Raw genomic sequence first — 19,953 nt, forward strand, 5'->3', positions numbered from 1 at the left:
CCCCTAAGGCTCCCATCTAATCTTTTGAATTGCTGCTGTCAATTTGATCCCATATAGTTTTTTTATTTAAAAGCAATATTTTATTTGGGCATGATTTACATACAATATAATGCACAGATATTGAGAGTTCATTTCATTAACTTTTGAAAATTATATCCACCCATGCAATAAAAACTTCAACCACAACACTCAAGGCATACATTCTTTACTAGTTAAGGTATTGTTTGGTTTTAAGAAGATTTCAGAGGATATTTTTGGTTTAAGGTTTAAAGATTATCTCACGGTAATAGTTCCTTCGGTTCATCCAGCCTCCTTGGCTCCAGAAAATCTGTATTCCATGAGCAGATGATACTTCTTAAATATGCCTGGAAAGTTGTCCCTACTCAATGAACCCAAAGCATTCCTCTACCTGCTCCTGCAGGTCACTCCTGCATTGCTTTGTAAGGGCCAGATCATGTAGCTTCCCTCTCTCAGTAGACTTTGAGCTCTCTGATACTAGAAACTGTGTCTTACTAATCTGGATAGCACCAGCAACGGTCCAAGGAAACAGCTGGCTTCTGTAAACATCTGCTGAACAAGCAAGCAAGTGAAGAATCTGGAATCATATGAAAAATATTTGATGGGTTCCAGAATCTCTTAACGATTGACATGGCTTCTTTGTACTTTCTTCTTTGGAAGCTCCAAGTTGATGGCTAGTGTTGAGGGAATATGAGTAGTATGCCACGTGGAGCTTAAAGGGCATTTGAACCCTAGCATCCACATAGCCAGTCCCAGCTCTGGGCTCAGGGCAAGGTGAGGGTGGCATACACACAGGGCTGTTGAGAGGCATCCCTGAGGGTGCAGGAGGACGGGACATCCACACTCCTTATAAGGTTTTCCTGTTGCAACACAGCATATGTCACTTCTTTGGGGTCTTCTGCTTTGGGGACCTGTCAGCATGGAGATACGACGTGAAAGAGAGCACTAGGGGAGAAGACTAAGGAAGGAGAGGATATAGGTAAGGAAATACTTACCTGCGTATCCATCTGTTCATACTCCTCAGGTTGGATGTCCTTAATGGTAGCATCTGAAAGGAAAATAAGGAGTTGGACCTTCTTTGAGGGCCTTCAGAAACATTTAGTGCTCCTAGCCATATTTCAGAGATGGTGTGACTAAAATCCAGACAAGGGCAGGGACATCATACAGCAAGGTGGCAACCCCACTTTCTCTGCCCTCTTCCTGAATGCTTCCAGGCTCCCCCGCCACCTCATTTCCTCACCCCAGGTCCCCTTTCTCCCCCTTACATTGATTTTCTTCCTGGACATCCAGAGATGGGCTGGAGCTGAGGGAAAGGAGACAGGAAGATTAGAGGGAGTCTGAGAAATAAGACAGAAGCAGGTTTTATTATTGGAGAAGTCCAACTTTTCCTACCTGTTATACTTGACTTGGTTCTTGGTCTCACCATCAATAGCTCCTACAGAGAATTAGTGATCAGAGTCCTGGGAGGAATCCACCAAGCCCACCTCCCACTTCTCCCAGGTTAACCCTTCCATCTCCAGGACATACTGTGTTTGGCATGATACCAACGGCAAAGAAGAAAGAGGAGGAGGAAGAGGAAAATAAAGACAACGGCAGCCGAGACCCCAATCACAACGTGACTGTATCCTTGCTCAAGACCATATGGATCTAGGAATTACAAAATGGTAAATATCTGTTATTAAGCACCTGTTGCATTCATTCAATAAACATTGATTGAGCACCTACCATATACCAGGCAAGTTATTGGATGTTTGGGACACTAGTGAACCTACCCAACAACAGAGTCTAGGGACGTAATCCAATATGTAAATGTATCCTTACATGTAGAGATCTAAGAGGTCAGCAAGAGTCAGAGCCTGAAGAATTTTAGAAGCTGTAGAGAAGAGTCCGGTTTTATTCTATGTGCAATTATGACCCTGAAGGAATTGGCAAGCAACGAGCTATGTGTTTTGGGAGGAAAAAAAAAATCACTGCAGTTACTGCTAGGTAAATTAATTTAGTAGGCAAGATGGAAAGTAGAGAGACAGGGAACCTGTTACAGGCAGCTAGGTGACAAGTGATCATGGTATAACAATGTGATGTTGATGGAGGAGAGAAGGGATTGGGTTTGAAATTTCTTTTCAGCATGGAAATAATGAGATTTGAGAATTGGTGGTAGAGTATGTGGGAATTGAGAGCAAAAGAGGAGCTTAAATGATTATTCTCAGGGACCTGGCTTGATCATTGGGATGATGGAGATGGCATCTACTGAGATGAGGCGACCTGTATGAGAGGTTTAGAGATTTGTCAAGCAAGAGCTTATTTGAGACGCTTATCGGGTGTCCAAGTGGACATATAACTCTGAAACTCATGGAAGTATTTGTTTATGGTGATTCTAAATTTAGGAACCATCAGCAGATACTGGACAACTGAAACAGATCATCTTTAGTCTACCTAGTGTTGCTGCCTGTCAGCTGATCATACAAATACACAAACTTGTCCACTTATGTGCCATCACCTTCTCCACTCTATCCCTGTCATTTCCTTTTCAAGCTCCTGCCTCCTTGTTGCCATCTTTCCAGCCCTAGCTCCTACATTCTCCCACAAAGTAATTACCTATAATTCCCAGAAGACATCAGACAGGCTTGCCTCACAGCTCTGTGCTTCTGTTCCACATTTTTCTGTGCCTGGATACAGTATCCTCCCTTGAACCCCTGACAAGATGCAGCTAACTAGGAAAGCTATGTCTTCTAGAACTGAACAGACCCACCCACAAAGAACTTGGCAATGCCTCCTCCCAGCATAACCTTGGGGGACCTCAACCATAATTTCACCTTGGATGTTCTATAAATGTCTTACTGCTTTCTCCATTGTCTTAGTATCTTGAATGAAGAAACTAGCATGGTCCCCCTTTTCACTTTTTATCACTTCTAGTTAGTGACAGCACTTGTTGTCAACCTCTTATATAGAGATGGACCTGCCTGAGGAGGGTGTTAAGGATGATGACACACCCACACACTAAGTGGTAGACCTACACCCCAGTCTGATTCCCAAGGGCTGCAACGAGTTTATATAGCACTTTCATATGGATGGAAACCCTGGTGGCATAGTGGCTAAGAGTTCAGCTGCTAACCAAAAGGTCAGCAGTTCAAATCCATCAAGCGCTCCTTGGAAACCCTATGAAGCAGTCCTACTCTGTCCTATAGGGTCACTATGAGTCAGAATAGACTGGATGCCAATGGGTTTAGTTTTTTGGTTTTTCATATGGATGGGTAAAAGACATTCCCAAAACAATTTACTTACAACTGCCAAAAAACTGTCATAACAAATATATAAATCCTCAGGGCCTATAAATTAAATGAAGGGACCTTAGAAGGGGCATCTTATGCAGATCACAATCAACAAAAACAGACAGTAGAATTGAAATTCTCCACCTGTTGTTATGGATTGAATTATGTCCTCCCAAGATATGTGTTGTAAATCCTAACCTCTATGCCTGAGGTTATACTCCCATATGGGAATGGGTTGTCTTTATCATGTTAATGAGACAGGATTAGTATAAGGTGTGTGTTGAGTTAATCTCTTTTGAGATATAGAAGAGATTAGATAAGCAAGAGAGTGAGCAGAGACGGGGAAAGAGATACCAAGACACATGGAGACCTCCACGGAAGCAGGAAGCAGAAGCTAAAGAGACAAGGACCTACAGAAAAAGAAAACCTTCCCCTAGAGCAGGCGCTCTGAATTTGGACTTCTAGCTTCCTAAACTGTGAGAAAATAAATTTCTGTTTATTCAAACCATCCATTTGTGGTATTTCTGTTATAGCAGCACTAGATAACTAAGATACTACTTTAAAAACTTTATGGGACTTCTTGAGCACAGAGCAAAAGTGACAGATCTGCACTTACCTGTGACCACAAGGTCAAGGGGTTTGCTGGGCAGTGACCAGAGGAGAGGGTTTTGTCTAGAAGAACCATAGCATGTGTAGATCCCTTCACTGGTCAGAGTCACAGGGGAGATGAGGAAGGTGTTACGGTCCTGATGGAAATAGCCCAAGGCTTTTCTTCCATCTTTGTACAGATGGAGGCTGTCATAGTGATGATCTGAGTGACAAAGGAGGGTCACATTCCCTCCTAGGGTCACACGGGGGCCTGGATGAGCAGTCAGATAGGGTATGCCCTTGAAGACTCCTGGAAGAGAATAAAACTCAAAAAAATCCTTTGCCATCGAGTCATTTCTGACTCATAGTGAAGCTATAGGTCAGAGTAGAACTGCCCCCATTGGGTTTCCAAGGAGCAGCTGGTGAATTTGAACTGCTGACCTTTTGGTTAGCAGCTGAGCTCTTAACAACTACCCCACCAGGGCTCCTGGAAGAGAATGGAACATGTTATTGCTAGGGAGCCACATCCTACTCCACCATTCTCATGGTCTGACCTGAGAGAAGACATGATGGAGCCAGGGTGAAATTCACCCATTCACACTTTATTGCTGTACAGGGATCACAAGGACCAAAAAAAACCACTTTTCTTATTTTCCAATAACCCAGGACAAGAGAGTAGTCTTATGTCCAGAAAGGGAGCTGAATATCTGTCCCACATGAAATGTAGTTCCTTAGGGATTCTAGCCTCCTCTCTGAATGGAGATTGGACCACAGTCAGCACAAAGGGATAATGGGACCAACATAGATGAGGAGATTGGGCAGAGACAGCAGGCAGGGGTCAGTAATAAGTAGGCACAGTGTGCTAGGGAACAGATACCAAGGCTAGGGGACACTGCCCTTGGGGTGGCCCTTACCTGTCACCACCAGCTTTAGTGGGTCACTTTGTCTTGACCAGGTTCCTTCCTTCATGTATCTACAGTAATAAGTCCTTGCATGAAATTGTGTCACCTTCTGGAAGGAGAAATTGACCACCTCCTTGGCTCCAGTTGGGGGTTTTTCATCCCACTCTCGGGATTCTACTCTTTGCAGACGCATATAAGTCATTCCTGTAGGTCCGCTACAGAGGATGGTCACAGAACTGTGCTGGGGAACCACAGTATCTGGCACTGCCCAGATGGAGGGCTTGATCCCTGGAAAATAAAGAGAGCCTGGAATTTCAAAACATCCTGATGTCAAGAAACCTGCCTTCCTGCTTCCACACCAAGCTCTGGAAAACATGCCATTGGGGTGGTAGGTTAGAGCCCAGGATGTGGCTGGTGTGAATTCTGCCCATGCCCTGTCCTAACCCTATGAGTCTGGTCAATGAGAGGCTTCAGTCCCTGCATCAGTAAGATGGGGTTAATTACTAGATATGCCTAAATCAGCAATATGTGACTAAGTATATCACTCTACCTTCTAAAAATAACTTTTATTTGACTTCCAGGAGCCCACATGCTTGATTTTTCTCCTGGCCACGCTGTGTCAGTTGCTTTGGTCTTTCCACCATCTCCAAACCCCTACACTTTACAGTGTCTCTAGGCTCTATCCTCAAATCTATTGCTCTTTTCTGAACATACTACCAAGCTGTACTTCAACAGCAACACACACACACATATATTCTGAATATATTTCCAGTTAAGATCCCTCATCCAAACTCTAGATTAGTTTATTCAACTTGTCTCCTCCAGTGAAAAGACTCAGCTAATTGTGTCCCAAATTGTTGTTGTTGCTATCGGTTGCCATCAAGCCAATTCTGACCTCTCAAGAGTTAACTCTGACTCATGACCGCCTTATGCACAACAGAAGAAAATGTTGCCCAGTTCTGCACTATCTTCATGATTGTTGGTATGTTTGAGCCCATTGTTGCAGCTATTGTGTCAACCCATCTCACTGAGGGTTTCTCTTGTTTTTTGCTGATCCTCTACTTTTCAAACATGATGTACTTTTCTAGTGACTGGTCTTTCCTGATGACATGTCCAAAATAGAGCACCTGATATTTTTTTGGAAAAAACCTTATTCTTCTCCATCAATTCAATAGTAAATGTCATTCCTTGGTGTTATCAGTGACAGGTTCCGTTGTCCACACCTCTTGTATCCAAACTGGAAATTAATCTTATGAATCTGCCTTCTTATCACCTCCACTGCCCACTCCCTGAGATAAGCACCCATTATCTCTCAGATCATTGCATTAGGATCTTACTTTGTCTCTTTCTTCCACATGTGCCTCCAACCAGTCTCCTTGCCTCCTTTCTCCACACCTAAGCTAGTAATCCTATTTCTATGCCAGATCATGCAGTCCTCTGCTCACAGCCCTCCAACGGCTCCTATCTCATTCAGGGTAAAATCTTAACCCGTTACCTGGTCTACAGCCTGACCCATTACCTCTCTGACTTCCTCCCTCACTATTCTCTCTCTCATTACCGCTACTCTTGACACAGAGGCCTTGGTCAAGATGAAGAGGTCCGGTTCTGATGTGTTTCTCAATGTGAAATACTGTTCACCCTGGGGGTCTGTCCTTCCTCCACCCTTCAGGGCTTTTCTCTAATGTCAACCCAACTGGAGCACTGTCCTCAACTACAATTGCTAAAACAACAAACTACTACCCTAAATATGCAGTCTCCATGATATTCCCATGATTTATACTTTCTTTAGCATTAACCTCCCTGGGTGGTACAAATGGTTTACACTTGACTGCTAAACAAAAGGGTCTCGGTTTGAACTCACCTGGCAGCACCACCACAGAAAGCCCTGGCAATCTGCTTCCATAAACGATTCCGACTCACAGCAACTCCATGTGTACAGAGTAGTACAGCTCCATAGGGTTTTCAAGGCTGTGACCTTTCAGAAGCAGAAGGACAGGCCTGTCTTCTAAGGTAACTCTGGGTGGGTTCGAACCACCAACCTTTCAGCTAGTAGTCGAGAACTTAACCATTTGTGCCACCCAGCCATCCCTGTAAGATTAACCAAAAAATCAAACCCACTGTGGTCAAGTCAATTCCGACTCATAGCAACCCTATAGAACCCTATGGGACAGAGTAGAACTGCCCCATAGTGTTTCCTAGGCTGTAAATCTTTGCAGAAGCAGACTACCACATCTTTCTCCTGCAGAACAGCTGGTGAATTTGAACTGCCAACCTTTCAGTGAGCTGCTGAGCGGTTTTAACCACTGTACCACCAGGGCTTCTCCCTATAAAGATTACAGCCATGAAAGCCCTATGGAGCAGTTCTACTCTGTAATACATGGGGTCTCCATGGGTCAGAATCAACTCGACCACAATGGGTTTGGTTTAGTTTAGCATTAACCACCTTCCAATATATTATGCAGGTCCCTAGTGGCATAGTGGTTAAGAGCTCAGCTGCTAACCAAAGAGTAAGTAGCTTGAATCCACCAGCCACTCCTTGGAAACCTCATGGGGCAGTTCTACTCTATCCTATAGGGTCACTGTGAGTCAGAAGTGACACGACTGCCACGAGTTTTTGGTTAATATATTCTGTATTTTAACTATCTACTTTGTTAGTTTTATTTTTCCTTCTAAGAGAGGGCAGGGACTTTTCTGGTTATTCAAAGCCAGAGACTCACCACTTGGAACAGTAACAGAGCACAAAAGTACTCACTATATTTGGGATATGAGGGAATTAAAGTACCTCAGAGAGGAGATATGAATATAAAATGAAATAATATATGCAATATTCAGAGAATACATCCTGGCACGTGGAAAAACCTCAATAAATCTTATCTAGCACCTGTCATTTTTAGAGTATGATGCAAAATCTGAACACGGTGCTGTTCTCTGAGCTTTTCGTGAGTTGTATCTTAATGGGTACAACACACTGTTAACCATTCTCATTTTAGAAAGGAGGAACTTGAGGATAAATGCAGGAAATTGCTTGCACACAGTAACAGAAGCAGCAAATGTTGAGATCTGGATTTTACTTCCTGACATGATGAACCTGTACATCAACAAAGATACAGTCGTTTGGCCAAAACAAGGGGATACCGCATGGTTTAAAGTAAAGGAAGTGTGTGTCAGGCTTGTATCCTTTCACTATACTTATTCAATCTATATGCTGAGCAGATAACCCAAGAAGAATGTGGCATCAGAATTGGTGGAAGACTTATTAACAACCTTCCATATGCAAATGAAACAACCTTGCTTGATGAAAGCAAAGAGGACTTGAAGCACTTACTGATGAAGATTAAACACTACATACAGCCTACAGTGTGGATTACACCTCAACACAAAGACAATAAAAATCGTAACAACTGGGCCAATAAGAAACATCATGATAAACGGAGGAAAGATTGAAGTTGTCAAGGATTTCACTTTACTTGATCCACAGTCGACACCCATGGAAGCAGCAGGCAAGAAATCAAATAATGCATTGCATTGAGCAAATCTGCCACAAAAGACCTCTTTAAAGTGTTAAAAAGCAAATATGTCACTTTAAGGACTAAGATGCACCTGACTCAAGCCAAGTATTTTCAATCACTTCATATGGTATGAGTTGGAATGAATTCAACGGCAACAGGTTTGGTTTGGTTCTCATAGGCATGTGAAAGCTGGACAATGAATAAGGAAGATCAAAAAAGAATTGATGCCTTTGAATTATGGTGTTGGCAAAGAATGTTGAATATACGATGGACTGCCAGAAGAACAAACAAATCTGTCTTAGAAGAAGTACAGCCAGAGTGCTCCTTGGAAGCGAGGATGGCAAGACTTCATCTCACATACTTTGGACATGTTATCAGAAGGGTCCAGTCCCTAGAGAAGGACATCATGCTTGATAAAGTGGAGGGTCAGTGAAAAAGAAGAAGACCCTTGATGAGATGGATTGACACAGTGGCTGCAACAATGGGCTCAAACATAGCAACAGTTGTGAAAACGGTGCAGGGCTTGGCAGTATTTCGTTCTGTTGTACATAGCATTGCTATGAGTTGAAACTGACTTGACAGCATTTAAGAACAACAAATGGAAAAGTGCACACAGGACACACAAGGTTGCTGGTTTCATATCCATAGCGAAGACATAGGATTTGTGTAAATTTCCCCAGTTCTGTGTGTCTACATGTTCAGTATTCACCATACCCCTATTTACCTTCAGCATTATTAAAGCTGGAGATTTTCACCTGACTCAGCTGTGCTGATGGAAGAAAACTGGAAATCTAGGTTCTGTCTAGGGCAGGGCAAAGATGTTTCCAAAAAAAAAAAAGAATGGTACAATGGTAAAGGATAAAAAAAATAAAATGAAGAGCATAAGGACAAGACAGCACAAGGTGAGGATTGGAATTAGTTTAATGACCCTCAATGTTCTCCCACAGTACCTTCAATCCAACTCAGAGCTGCCTGGGAGAAACATGAAGGAAAGACTCACCATTTTGGGCACAAATCTTCTGATCCAGACAAAATCCTGAAAATGATAATGACCTAGTAAGGGATGGCCACCCTGTAATCAGGATGCTCAATCACCTGAGCGCTGGTCATTAAGATGGATACAGGGTGAAGGAAAGATGGCCATATGAGAGATCCCCCTGTGGTGACCTGACCCTAGGAACACATAAAGGAAGTGTCCCAGGAGAGAGCCCCAGGTTATGAACCTCAGTATTTACATTGCCCTCCCCTACCTACCTCCCACATAAATTTCCTAAGCAGCACTCACCGAGGGCAAGTAGGACAATGAGCCTGGGGATCATGGCAGTGTCTCAGCCCAGACCTCCTGCATGCAGCACTGCTAAATAGACAACTTTCCTGTGAGGACAGAAGCCTCCTGGTCATGGAACAGCCTGGGCTGAGAAGCCCTCTTAAAAGACCGGTAATATCAGTCTGATGATAACTCTTCCTTTTACAGGAAGAGCAACCACTCACACTTCAAGGCCAGGCTATACTCCTTCCCCTTTCTCCAACACCGCAGGGGTGAGCATCAGGTTATTCTGTGGCTTGCCCCATTTGATCTTAGAGCCAGGAAAAGACTTGGGAGAAATGCATGGTGCTATATATATTCTCTCCTTTCCCCAGAGGCTCAGCCTCCCCTTGAGCCTCCTGAGTCCCTGGGGTCTCCCAAGGGGCCATGACCTGGGAGGGAAATCTCATATCTTCCCTTTTCCCCAAAGCTCATCAAGACAGAGAAGGACAGTGAGGGCTGGGGTTACACCACTGCCTTCCACGGCATCCAGCAGTGCAGACAAATTATAATGACCTTAAAAAGTCCAGTAAAGCATGCACACGGTGTGACAAGTCCTGGATTCTAGTCACCAGTGGCCTCACAGGAAAGGGAACGGCCCCTCCCTGAGGCCTGGCTCTGCCCTCCCCAGTGGTTGCAGTAGAGGAGTTAGAAAGCTCTTAAAAGCTTTCAGACCAGAATTGGGTCTTACCTGACCACCAGCAGCCTGCGTCCACCTCATGTCAAACTCAAACCCAGAGATTACCCTTGTCTCAGAACATGAGGCTGAGGAGGGCAAGGCTTAGGAGCCAGCCCAGTATCAGTTCCAATTGTGGATCTGCCTCTTACAGAGACTGAATGACCTGCAGCAACTCACTTGCCTTTTCTGAATCTCCATAAGTGCAAAGTTTCCTCTTTCTTTCCATCAGCCAGGCCATCAACAAATGTGAAGGGTGAAGCAGAAAGATTCCTTCCTGGACTCATGAGGTTCAAATTAACAGAAGACACTACAAACACATACAGAAAATTTAACTACAGTTTTAGCAACTTGTAGAAGAGATAAACAGAGGGCAAAATGACACAATAACAGGTGACATCATGCAAGTGGGCCATGGGAGTGAGGGGGATCCTCTAAAGGAGGGAGAGACCCCAGCATTTGTAGGGATTAGCACAAAGAGTAGTGAGGGAAGGGCATCCTCCACCAGAAGGACCCTGAGCCGTTGTAAGAACTGAGAGCAACTCGGGAAAGACTGGGACCCGGTCACACGGAGTCTTGAACATCATCTAAGTCACTTGGATTTTATCTTTATGGTAACAGGAAGATTTTAAGCCAGGGAAAGCATGAACAGATTTCTGTTTTAGGAAAACCGCCACTGTGTAGAGAATGGGAGTCCTTAGGTGGCACAAATGGTTAAATGCTTGACTAGTAGCTGAAAGGTTGGCAGTTCAAACCACACAGGGATGCCTTGGAAGACAGGCCTGGAAAGATGCCTCTGAAAGGTCACAGCCTTGAAAAGCCTATGCAGCAGTTCTACTCTGCACACATATCACCGTGAGTTAGAATCGACTCGGTAGAAACTAACAACAACAACATATATAGAAGAGTTTGTAGAAAGACTCTATAGTAAACAATAATAAAACCCCTACTTTAATCTGATGCTTAGATGATATGTTGATCAGCATTCTAGGTAGGTTATGTGAATTTCTCATGTAAGTCTTACACAAATCTTAAGGTACAAACACATTTACAGTTGTGTGAAATGTCGCAGGAAGACTTCTTGGTTTTTATCTTTGGTAACTTGGAAAAGAGCTTGCTATGTTCAAATTGGCTGAGAAAACAGCCCATAGAAAGGCACTAAAGTGCTAGTTAGCTCAGTTTCTCTCTCTTGCTGAGTTAGTGTGTCTAAGTGTGTGCATTCCGGAGCAGAGGAGATTATCTGTGATGAGTTTGGAAGGAAAAGTGGGGGCAGTATTTGTTCGGGCTGGAGAGTTTACTCAGGCCTGACCAACAGCCTTGAATGTCAGAAGGATTAACTTGGATCTTCCGAGGAATTTGGAACCCGTAGGAGGATATTTAGCAAGGGAGGACCATGCCACATAAGGTTGGCGATAATGAGAACAAGGTTTTCTGAATTAGGGGAACCAGGAAGGAGACTAAGGTGATGTCACAGACATGTTGAGTCTCCTAATGGATGAAAGACATAGAGAAGGATTGGGGTGCAGAACTGTTTGGATTTGATGATTGCAAGTAAAGTGATTGAGGGTGAGAGAGGCTATCCTACTCTCTGCCTTTGTTGACTGGAGGAGCCAATGGGGCCGTCAAAGAGGATGGCCCCATGCAGAGAAGGAGGTATAGAGAGATGTTTATAAGAATGTTTACTTCACTGACTCTCAAAAGAATCAGAACTCCTCCTTCTGGCCAGATGTTGTGGGTATTCTTTCTTCTAAACACTTCCTCTCACCGACTTCCCTGTTTCTATAATTAGCACCACATTTCTTTTCATCCTCCTTCAGGCCTTCTGAGTCACTTCTGCTCCTCAGTGCCCTTCCTCCTCTGGGCAGAACCCAGAGGTTCAGTCTCCCTTTGAGCCTCCTCAATCCCTGAAGTCTCCCAAGGGACCAGTACCTGAGTGTGTGGAAGAGGACCTCATCCCTCCTTTTTTCCCCAAAGCTCATCAAGACAGAGAAGAGCAGTGAGGGTTACAGCACTGCCTCCCATGGTCTTCAGCAGGATAGATAAATTATAATGACCATAGAGCCCCACAGGACAAAATCCCAGGCAAGGAGGAAAGGTTGTGCCCATACTGTGGATTCTTTCTTCAGGAACTGGGTAAGAGCACTGGAGGCAATTCAGAGATTTTCATTGTAGTCGTGGGTGTAATATAAGTGATTGTCAGTCCTGAGTGGGTGACTTTCTCTTTCTGAGTCTCATTTTCCTCCAGGTAGTAAGATGATAATGACTCCTCTTCTCAGAGTTGTTGTGAGGATACAGGGGTTCCTGACACATGAAAAGGGCTTAACCTACAATGGTTTCATGGGACAGAAAAAGACGTGTGGGAGACAATGAGATGATTATGAGGTCCAAGTTCGCATCAAGGGGCTGATTGAAGTCACACCCCATGATCCAATTCTGCTCTAAACACATAGAAACGTTGGAAAAATATGTGGCCACAGCCAAAGCATACAAAGAGAAATAAAAGTACTGGAAAAGTAAAAGGAACTCACAAAGGTAAGCAGAGGTTAGTGCTGACTGGGTCTTGGTGGTGTGGTACCAGGGGCCACAACCTCCGTGTCTGCGTGGGGCCATGTAGTGATGGCCCAGGGGTGATTCAGCAGTGCTGATGTGAACCTGGAAGTTATGAACCTGTTGCCTGTTAAGGGAGAGGACTGGAATATCTCCATTCCCTGACCTGGGTCATGGCCAGAATCCAGCTCCCTTTCCCAGTGTGGGGGTGAAATAACCCACTTGAATACACACAGATATCAGTACTTATCCTATATGGGGTGTGTCGTTCAGTTTTTTGTTTTGTTTTTATTGTCAATTTTTTGATTGATATATAATTGTGGCACAGTGGATCATTTTTGTGTGGCCTTTCTCACTATAGTCTTCTAACTCAAACCCAAGCGATCGAGTGGGACTGTGTAGATAGCGTAATTGTGGCCCACCAAGAGGATTGGTCAGTTTTGCCATCCTTCTGGGCTTGAAGCCAGCCATCACAGAGGTGGGAGAGAGAGGATACCACCATTACCAAGAAAGAACAGCCAGGAGCAGAGAAGGCATCCTTTGGACCCGGGATCCCTGCGCTGAGAAGCTTCTAGAACTAGGAAACAGAGAGAGAGAGAGAGCCCAAGAAGTGGCAGCAGAGAAACAATGGCAGGAAACGGCGTGGTGGGCTTCCCAGGCACAGAGCAAGAAAGGTGATAACCTTTTGGCAGAAGTCTTGCCAGTGGAGTAGAGTGCCTCTGGGCACTTACTGGCAGGGGATGAAAGAGATTTATAACACTTGCCTAAGCAGGGAAGAGGCCTAGGGCCAGAGTGAAGTATGCATGCAGGCACAGTCGAAAAGAGCCTATCCTGATAGAAGAACAGTATCCTGAGTGTTCCTGAACCTGAATTGTAACCTGTTATTTCCCTAACAAACCCCATAATTGTGAGTATTATCTGTGAGTTCTGTGTGACCACTGTAATGAATAATGGAACCCAGCAGAGAAGTAGAGTGTGCTGTGGGAGGGACGGTTGGTGTCAAAATTGGTAAAGATGGCGGAGAGAGGAGATATAGCTGACCTCTGCCTCATAGGAATCAACCTTGGGCTGTTGATCTTGATTCTCCTTCCCTTTGTGAAGTTAGAGGAAGTCAGACACCACTCCCATATCATTTTTACAATAATTTACCTAATAAAAAATTCACCATTCTAAAATGCAGTATTCAGTGCTTTTTTAGTATATTCACAATGTAGTGCAGCCATCACCCCTAGCTAATTCCATAACATATCCTTTACCCAAAAGTGAAACCGCATACCTATCATTGTTGTTGTTGTTGTTAGGTGCCGTCGAGTCGGTTCCGACTCAGAGCGATCCTATGCACAACAGAATGAAACACTGCCTCGTCCTGCGCAATCCTTACAATCGTTGTTATGCTTGAGCTCATTGTTGTAGCCACTGTGTCAATCCGCCTCATTGAGGGTCTTCCTCTTTTCCGCTGACCCTGTACTCTGCCAAGCATGATGTCCTTCTCCTGGGACTGATCCCTGCTGACAACATGTCCAAAGTATGCAAGACGCAGTCTCGCCATCCTTGCTTCTAAGGAGCATTCTGGCTGCACTTCTTCTAAGACAGATTTGTTCGCTCTTTTGGCAGTCCATGGTATATTCAATATTCTTTGCCAATACCACAATTCAAAGGCGTCAACTCTTCTTCGGTCTTTCTTATTCATTGTCCAGCTTTCACATGCATATGATGTGATTGAAAATACCATGGCTTGGGTCAGGCGCACCTTAGTCTTCAGGGTGACATCTTTGCTCTTCAACACTTTAAAGAGGTCCTTTGCAACAGATTTACCCAATGCAATGAGTCTTTTGATTTCCTGACTGCTGCTTCCATGGCCGTTAATTGTGGATCCAAGTAAAATGAAATCCTTGACAACTTCAATCTTTTCTCCATTTATCATGATGTTCCTCATTGGTCCAGTTGTGAGGATTTTTGTTTTCTTTATGTTGAGGTGCAATCCATACTGAAGGCTGTGGTCTTTGATCTTCAATAGTAAGTGCTTCAAGTCCTCTTCACTTTCAGCAAGCAAGGTTGTGTCATCTCCATAATGCAGGTTGTTAATGAGTCTTCCTCTGATCCTGATGCCTCATTCTTCTTCATATAGTTCAGCTTCTCGGATTATTTTCTTAGCATACACATTGAATAGGTATGGTGAAAGGGTTCAACCATGATGCACATCTCTCCTGACTTTAAACCAATCAGTATCCCCTTATTCTGTCCGAACAACTGCCTCTCGATCTATGCAAAGGTTCCTCATAAGCACAATTAAGTGTTCTAAAATTCCCATTCTTCGCCAATGTTATCCATAAATTGTTGCTATCCACACAGTCGAATGTATTTGCATAGTCAATAAAACACAGGTAAACATCCTTCTGGTATTCTCTGCTTTCAGCCAGGATCTATCTGACATCAGCAATGATATCCCTGGTTCCATGTCCTCTTCTGAAACCAGACTGAATTTCTGGCAGTTCCCTGTCGATATACTGCTGCAACCGTTTTCGAATGATCTTCAGCAAAATTTTGCTTGTGTGTGATATTGATGATATTATTCTATAATTTCCACATTCTGTTGGATCACCTTTCTTGGGAATAGGCATAAATATGGGTCTCTTCCAGTCAGTTGGCCAGGAAGCTGTCTTCCATATTTCTTGACATAGACGAGTGAGCACTTCCAGTGATGCATCTGTTTGTTGAAACATCTCAACTGATATTCCATCAATTCCTGGAGCATTGTTTTTCACCAATGCCTTCAGAGCAGCTTGGACTTCTTCCTTCAGTACCATCAGTTCCTGATCATATGCCATCTCTTGAAATGGTTGAATATCGACTAATTTTTTTTGGTATAATGACTCTGTGTATTCCTTCCAACCTCTTTTGATGCTTCCTGCTTTGTTTAATATTTTCCTCATGGAATCCTTCACTATTGCAACTCAATGCTTGAATTTTTTCTTCAGTTCTTTCAGCTTGCGAAACACTGAGTGTGTTCTTCCCTTTTGGTTTTCCATCTCCAGCTCTCTGCACATGTCATTATAATATTTGTCTTCTCAAGAGGCCCTTTGAAATCTTCTGTTCAGTTCTTTTACTTCATCAATTCTTCCTTTTGCTTTAGCTGCTCAACAGTCAAGAGCAAGTTTCAGAATCTCCTCTGACATCCATCTTAGTCTTTTCTTTCTTTCCTGTCTTTTCAGTGACCTCTTGCTTTCTTCATGGATGATGTCCTTGATGTCATTCCACAACTCGTCTGGTCTTCGGTCACTGGTGTTCAATGCATCAAATCTATTCTTGAGATGGTCTCTAAATTCAGGTGGGATATACTCAAGGTCATATTTTGGCTCTCGTGGACTTGCTCTGATTTTCTTCAGTTTCAGCTTGAACTTCCATATGAGCAATTGATGGTCTGTTCCACACTCGTCCCCTGGCCTTGTTCTCACTGATGATATTGAGCTTTTCCATTGTCTCTTTCCACAGATGTAGTCAATTTGATTTCTGTGTGTTCCATCTGGCGAGGTCCATGTGTATAGTTGCCGTTTATGTTGGTGAAAGAAGGTATTTGCAATGAATAAGTTGTTGGTCTTGCAAAATTCTATCATTCAATCTCCAGCATTGTTTCTATCACCAAGGCCATATTTTCCAACTACTGATCCTTCTTCTTTGTTTCCAACTTTCACATTCCAATCACCTAATTATCAATGCATCTTGATTGCATGTTCGATCAATTTCAGACTGCAGCAGCTGATAAAAATCTTCTATTTCTTCATCTTTGGCCTAGTGGCATAAATTTGAATAATGGTCTTATTAACTGGTTTCCCTTGCAGGCGTATGGATACTATCCTATCACTGACAGTGTTGTACTTCAGGATAGATCTTGAAAAGTTCTTTTTGACAGTGAATGCAACACCATTCCTCTCCCAGTTGTCATTCCCAGCATAGTAGACTATATGATTGTCCAATTCAAAATGGCCAATACCAGTCCATTTCAGCTCACTAATGCCTAGGATATCAATGTTTAGGCATTCCATTTCATTTTTGAAGATTTCCAATTTTCCTAGATTCATACTTCATACATTCCAGGTTCTGATTATTAATGGATATTTGCAGCTATTTCTTCTCATTTTAAGTCATGCCACATCAGCAAATGAAGGTCCCGAAAGCTTTACTCCATTCACTTCATTAAGGTCGACTCTACTTTGAGGAGGCAGCTCTTCCCCAATCATCTCTTGAGTGCCTTCCAACCTGGGGGGCTCATCTTCCAGCACTACATCAGACAATGTTCTGCTGCTATTCATAATGTTTCCACTGGCTAATGCTTTTCAGAAGTAGACTGCTGGGTCCTTCTTCCTAATCTGTCTTAGTTTGGAAGCTCAGCTGAAACCTGTCCTCCATGGGTGACCCTGCTGGTATCTAAATACTGGTGGCATAGCTTCCAGCATCACAGCAACACACAAGCCCCCACAGTACAACAAACTGACAGACATGTGGGAGATACCTATTAAAAAAATTAGTCACCTTCAATTCCCCTCTATTCCTATGCCCTGGTAACCAGTAATATAATTTCATTCTGGATATTTTATATTAAGTGGAAACATACAAAAACATTCTTTCGATGGTCATCCATGTTGTACCATGCATCAATACCTCATTGTTTTTTTATGGCTGATATAGTATGAGGCAACAGCAACTGAAATCTGGCCTCCTAGTAAGGACTTATAACTCAGGATACTTATGACAAAAATTTTCTGTGGAAGATTATTGCAATAAAAGAATGAAAACCAATACATATAGACAAACAGTGCCATGAAAAAATAGTCTACAGATGCTATAATTGTAGGAAATGGCACCCAAGAACATAGAGATAATAACATCAGAAGACAACTTCAAATTAGCATGTTCCAAGTTCTCACAAATAGGATATTTGTGAAAATAGGGTATTTTGAAAATTAACTAAGTAGAAATATAAGAGCATAAAAAGACAAAGATTGTATTAAAAGCCTCAAAAGATTCATTTCAAAATGTACATGGGTAACTTGTAAGAAAATTAGGGCAAACAATACTGAGGAAATCTTCCAGAACACAGCAAAGTGAGTCATGAAAATAATTACCGTAACATAGACAATCCTGCAACAATAACATTAACAAAGAATAAGCTACTAATGGATATATAGGTAGAGAGATACACTAAAGAGAAGTGGGAGGGTGCAAGGGAGTACATCCACCTGCAGATATAGGTTTGGGTGCTGATATCACTACATACACATTTGTAGATGCTGCCTGTATATTAATACAAACAATAGAACACACAAGGGGCACAGTTTCATGGCAACTTCCTAAACATAACCAAACACCTCGAGGGGCGAAGTTACTAGGTTTGGAAGCTAAGGACCATAGACTTGGGGGATATCTACATCAATTGGCATAACACAGCTCATAAATACAATGTTCTACATCTACATCTAACGAACAAATCTGTCTTGGAAGAAGTACAACCAGGATGCTCCTTAGAATCAAGGGTGGCGAGACTCTGTCTTACATACTTTGGACATGTTGTCAAGAGGGATCAGTCTCTGGAGGATATCATCCTTGGCAAAGTAGAGGGTTAGCGGAAAAGAGGAAGACCCTCAACGGGTGGATTGATACAGTGGCTGCAACAATGGGCTCCAGCATAACAATGATTGTAAGGATGGCACAGGACCAGACAGTGTTTCATTCTGTTGTGCATAGGATCGCTATGAGTTGGAACCGACTTGACGGCACCTAACAACAACAACACATCTACATCTTACATCCTGAATAGCTTCTGGGATCTTAAAAGTTTGCAAGCAGCCATCTAAGATATAACTATTGGTCTCATCCCATCTGGAGCAAAGGAGAGTGAAGAAAATGAAAGGCTCAAAGGAGCAATTAGTCTAAAGGGCTAATGGACCACATGAACCACAGCCTACACTACTCTGAGACCAGAAGAGCTAGATGGTGCCTGGATACCACTACCAACCACTCTGACCAGGATCACAATAAAGGATTCAGGGCAGAGTGGGAGAAAAATTAAATCCACAAAAAAGACCAGACTTACTGGTGTGAGAGAGACTGGAGGAACCCCCGAGACTATGGCCCTATGACACCCTTCTAGCATGGAACTGAAGTTGTTCCCAGAGACCACCTTTTAGCCAAACAATAGACAGACCATCAAAATAAACGATAACAACTGAGAGGAACGAGCTCCTTACAACAGTTAATTATTTGAGACCAAAAGGGCAACATCTGCCCATAAGCCAAGAAGAGAAGGCAGGAAGGGGTAGGAAAACCAGGCAAAAGGTGACAGGGAATCCAGAGCCAAAATGGGGAGAGTGCTGACACATTGAGGGGACTTCAACCAATGTCTTGGAATGTTTTGTGTACAAATTATTGAATGGGAAACTATTTTGCTCTGTAAAACTTCACCTAAAGCACAATAAAAAGAATTTTTTTAAGTGAACATAAATAAATAAATAGGTTAAAAGACACAGAAAACAAAATTTAAAACTTCAGCATACACCTACTGTGAGTTTCAAAAGGGAAAAAAAAAGTTACAGTAATGAACTGGCACTACTTCAGGTGATTAAAGCTGAGGAGTTCCAGAAATGAAGTAGGGCATCTTACCTGACTGAAGACACCTAATAAGGGCCAAGTAACATACATTTAAAAATAGGATCCTTGACATATCATAGCAATAGCGGCAGTACAGAGTATCAAGAACAGGGGTAATTACTAAAGATGACTATAAAATGAAGGCAAAGTACCTAAAAGAACAACAATCCCCTTGTCAGCATGTATTTCATCAGCAATAACCTGTTTCTACATTCATTTGAGTCATTGCCAACCAAGAATTTTATAGTCAGCCCAGCTATGATACAAAAATTAGGGTGAAAGGGTCAGTAATTGGTTATGACATCAGCACTGGTTGTCGTAGGGCTTCTCTGATCTCATAGGACTCCTACTTCATGCACTAATCTGTGGGTCTGAGTGCACCATCCTGAGATGTGATGAAGCTACAGGGGAGCCAAGTCCCCTTTACCATCATATGTTTCCTTTGTTCTAACTATGTGGATGCTCATTACCTGAGATATCCAAACACTTGCTA

The 19,953-nt window shown here is 42.9% G+C and overlaps 1 protein-coding gene across 1 annotated transcript in view; it reads right to left on the bottom strand.

The window, feature by feature from the left end:
- The window catches only part of GP6 (glycoprotein VI platelet), a 42,300-nt gene extending 31,751 nt beyond the window's left edge, over positions 1-10,549 (bottom strand). Inside the window, exons 1-9 of the mRNA XM_064293188.1 lie at positions 9,572-10,549; positions 9,287-9,322; positions 4,790-5,065; positions 3,904-4,185; positions 1,546-1,665; positions 1,411-1,453; positions 1,284-1,321; positions 1,014-1,066; positions 785-929 (exon numbers count right to left, since the gene is read on the bottom strand). Coding sequence (XP_064149258.1) covers positions 785-929; positions 1,014-1,066; positions 1,284-1,321; positions 1,411-1,453; positions 1,546-1,665; positions 3,904-4,185; positions 4,790-5,065; positions 9,287-9,322; positions 9,572-9,605 — 1,027 coding nt within the window. The 5' untranslated portion in view covers positions 9,606-10,549. The remainder of the gene's footprint in view (positions 1-784; positions 930-1,013; positions 1,067-1,283; positions 1,322-1,410; positions 1,454-1,545; positions 1,666-3,903; positions 4,186-4,789; positions 5,066-9,286; positions 9,323-9,571) is intronic.
- Positions 10,550-19,953: the final 9,404 nt, after the last annotated feature.

The sequence above is a fragment of the Loxodonta africana genome, chromosome 11, assembly GCF_030014295.1.
Source record: "Loxodonta africana isolate mLoxAfr1 chromosome 11, mLoxAfr1.hap2, whole genome shotgun sequence".
Lineage (NCBI taxonomy): Eukaryota > Metazoa > Chordata > Mammalia > Proboscidea > Elephantidae > Loxodonta > Loxodonta africana.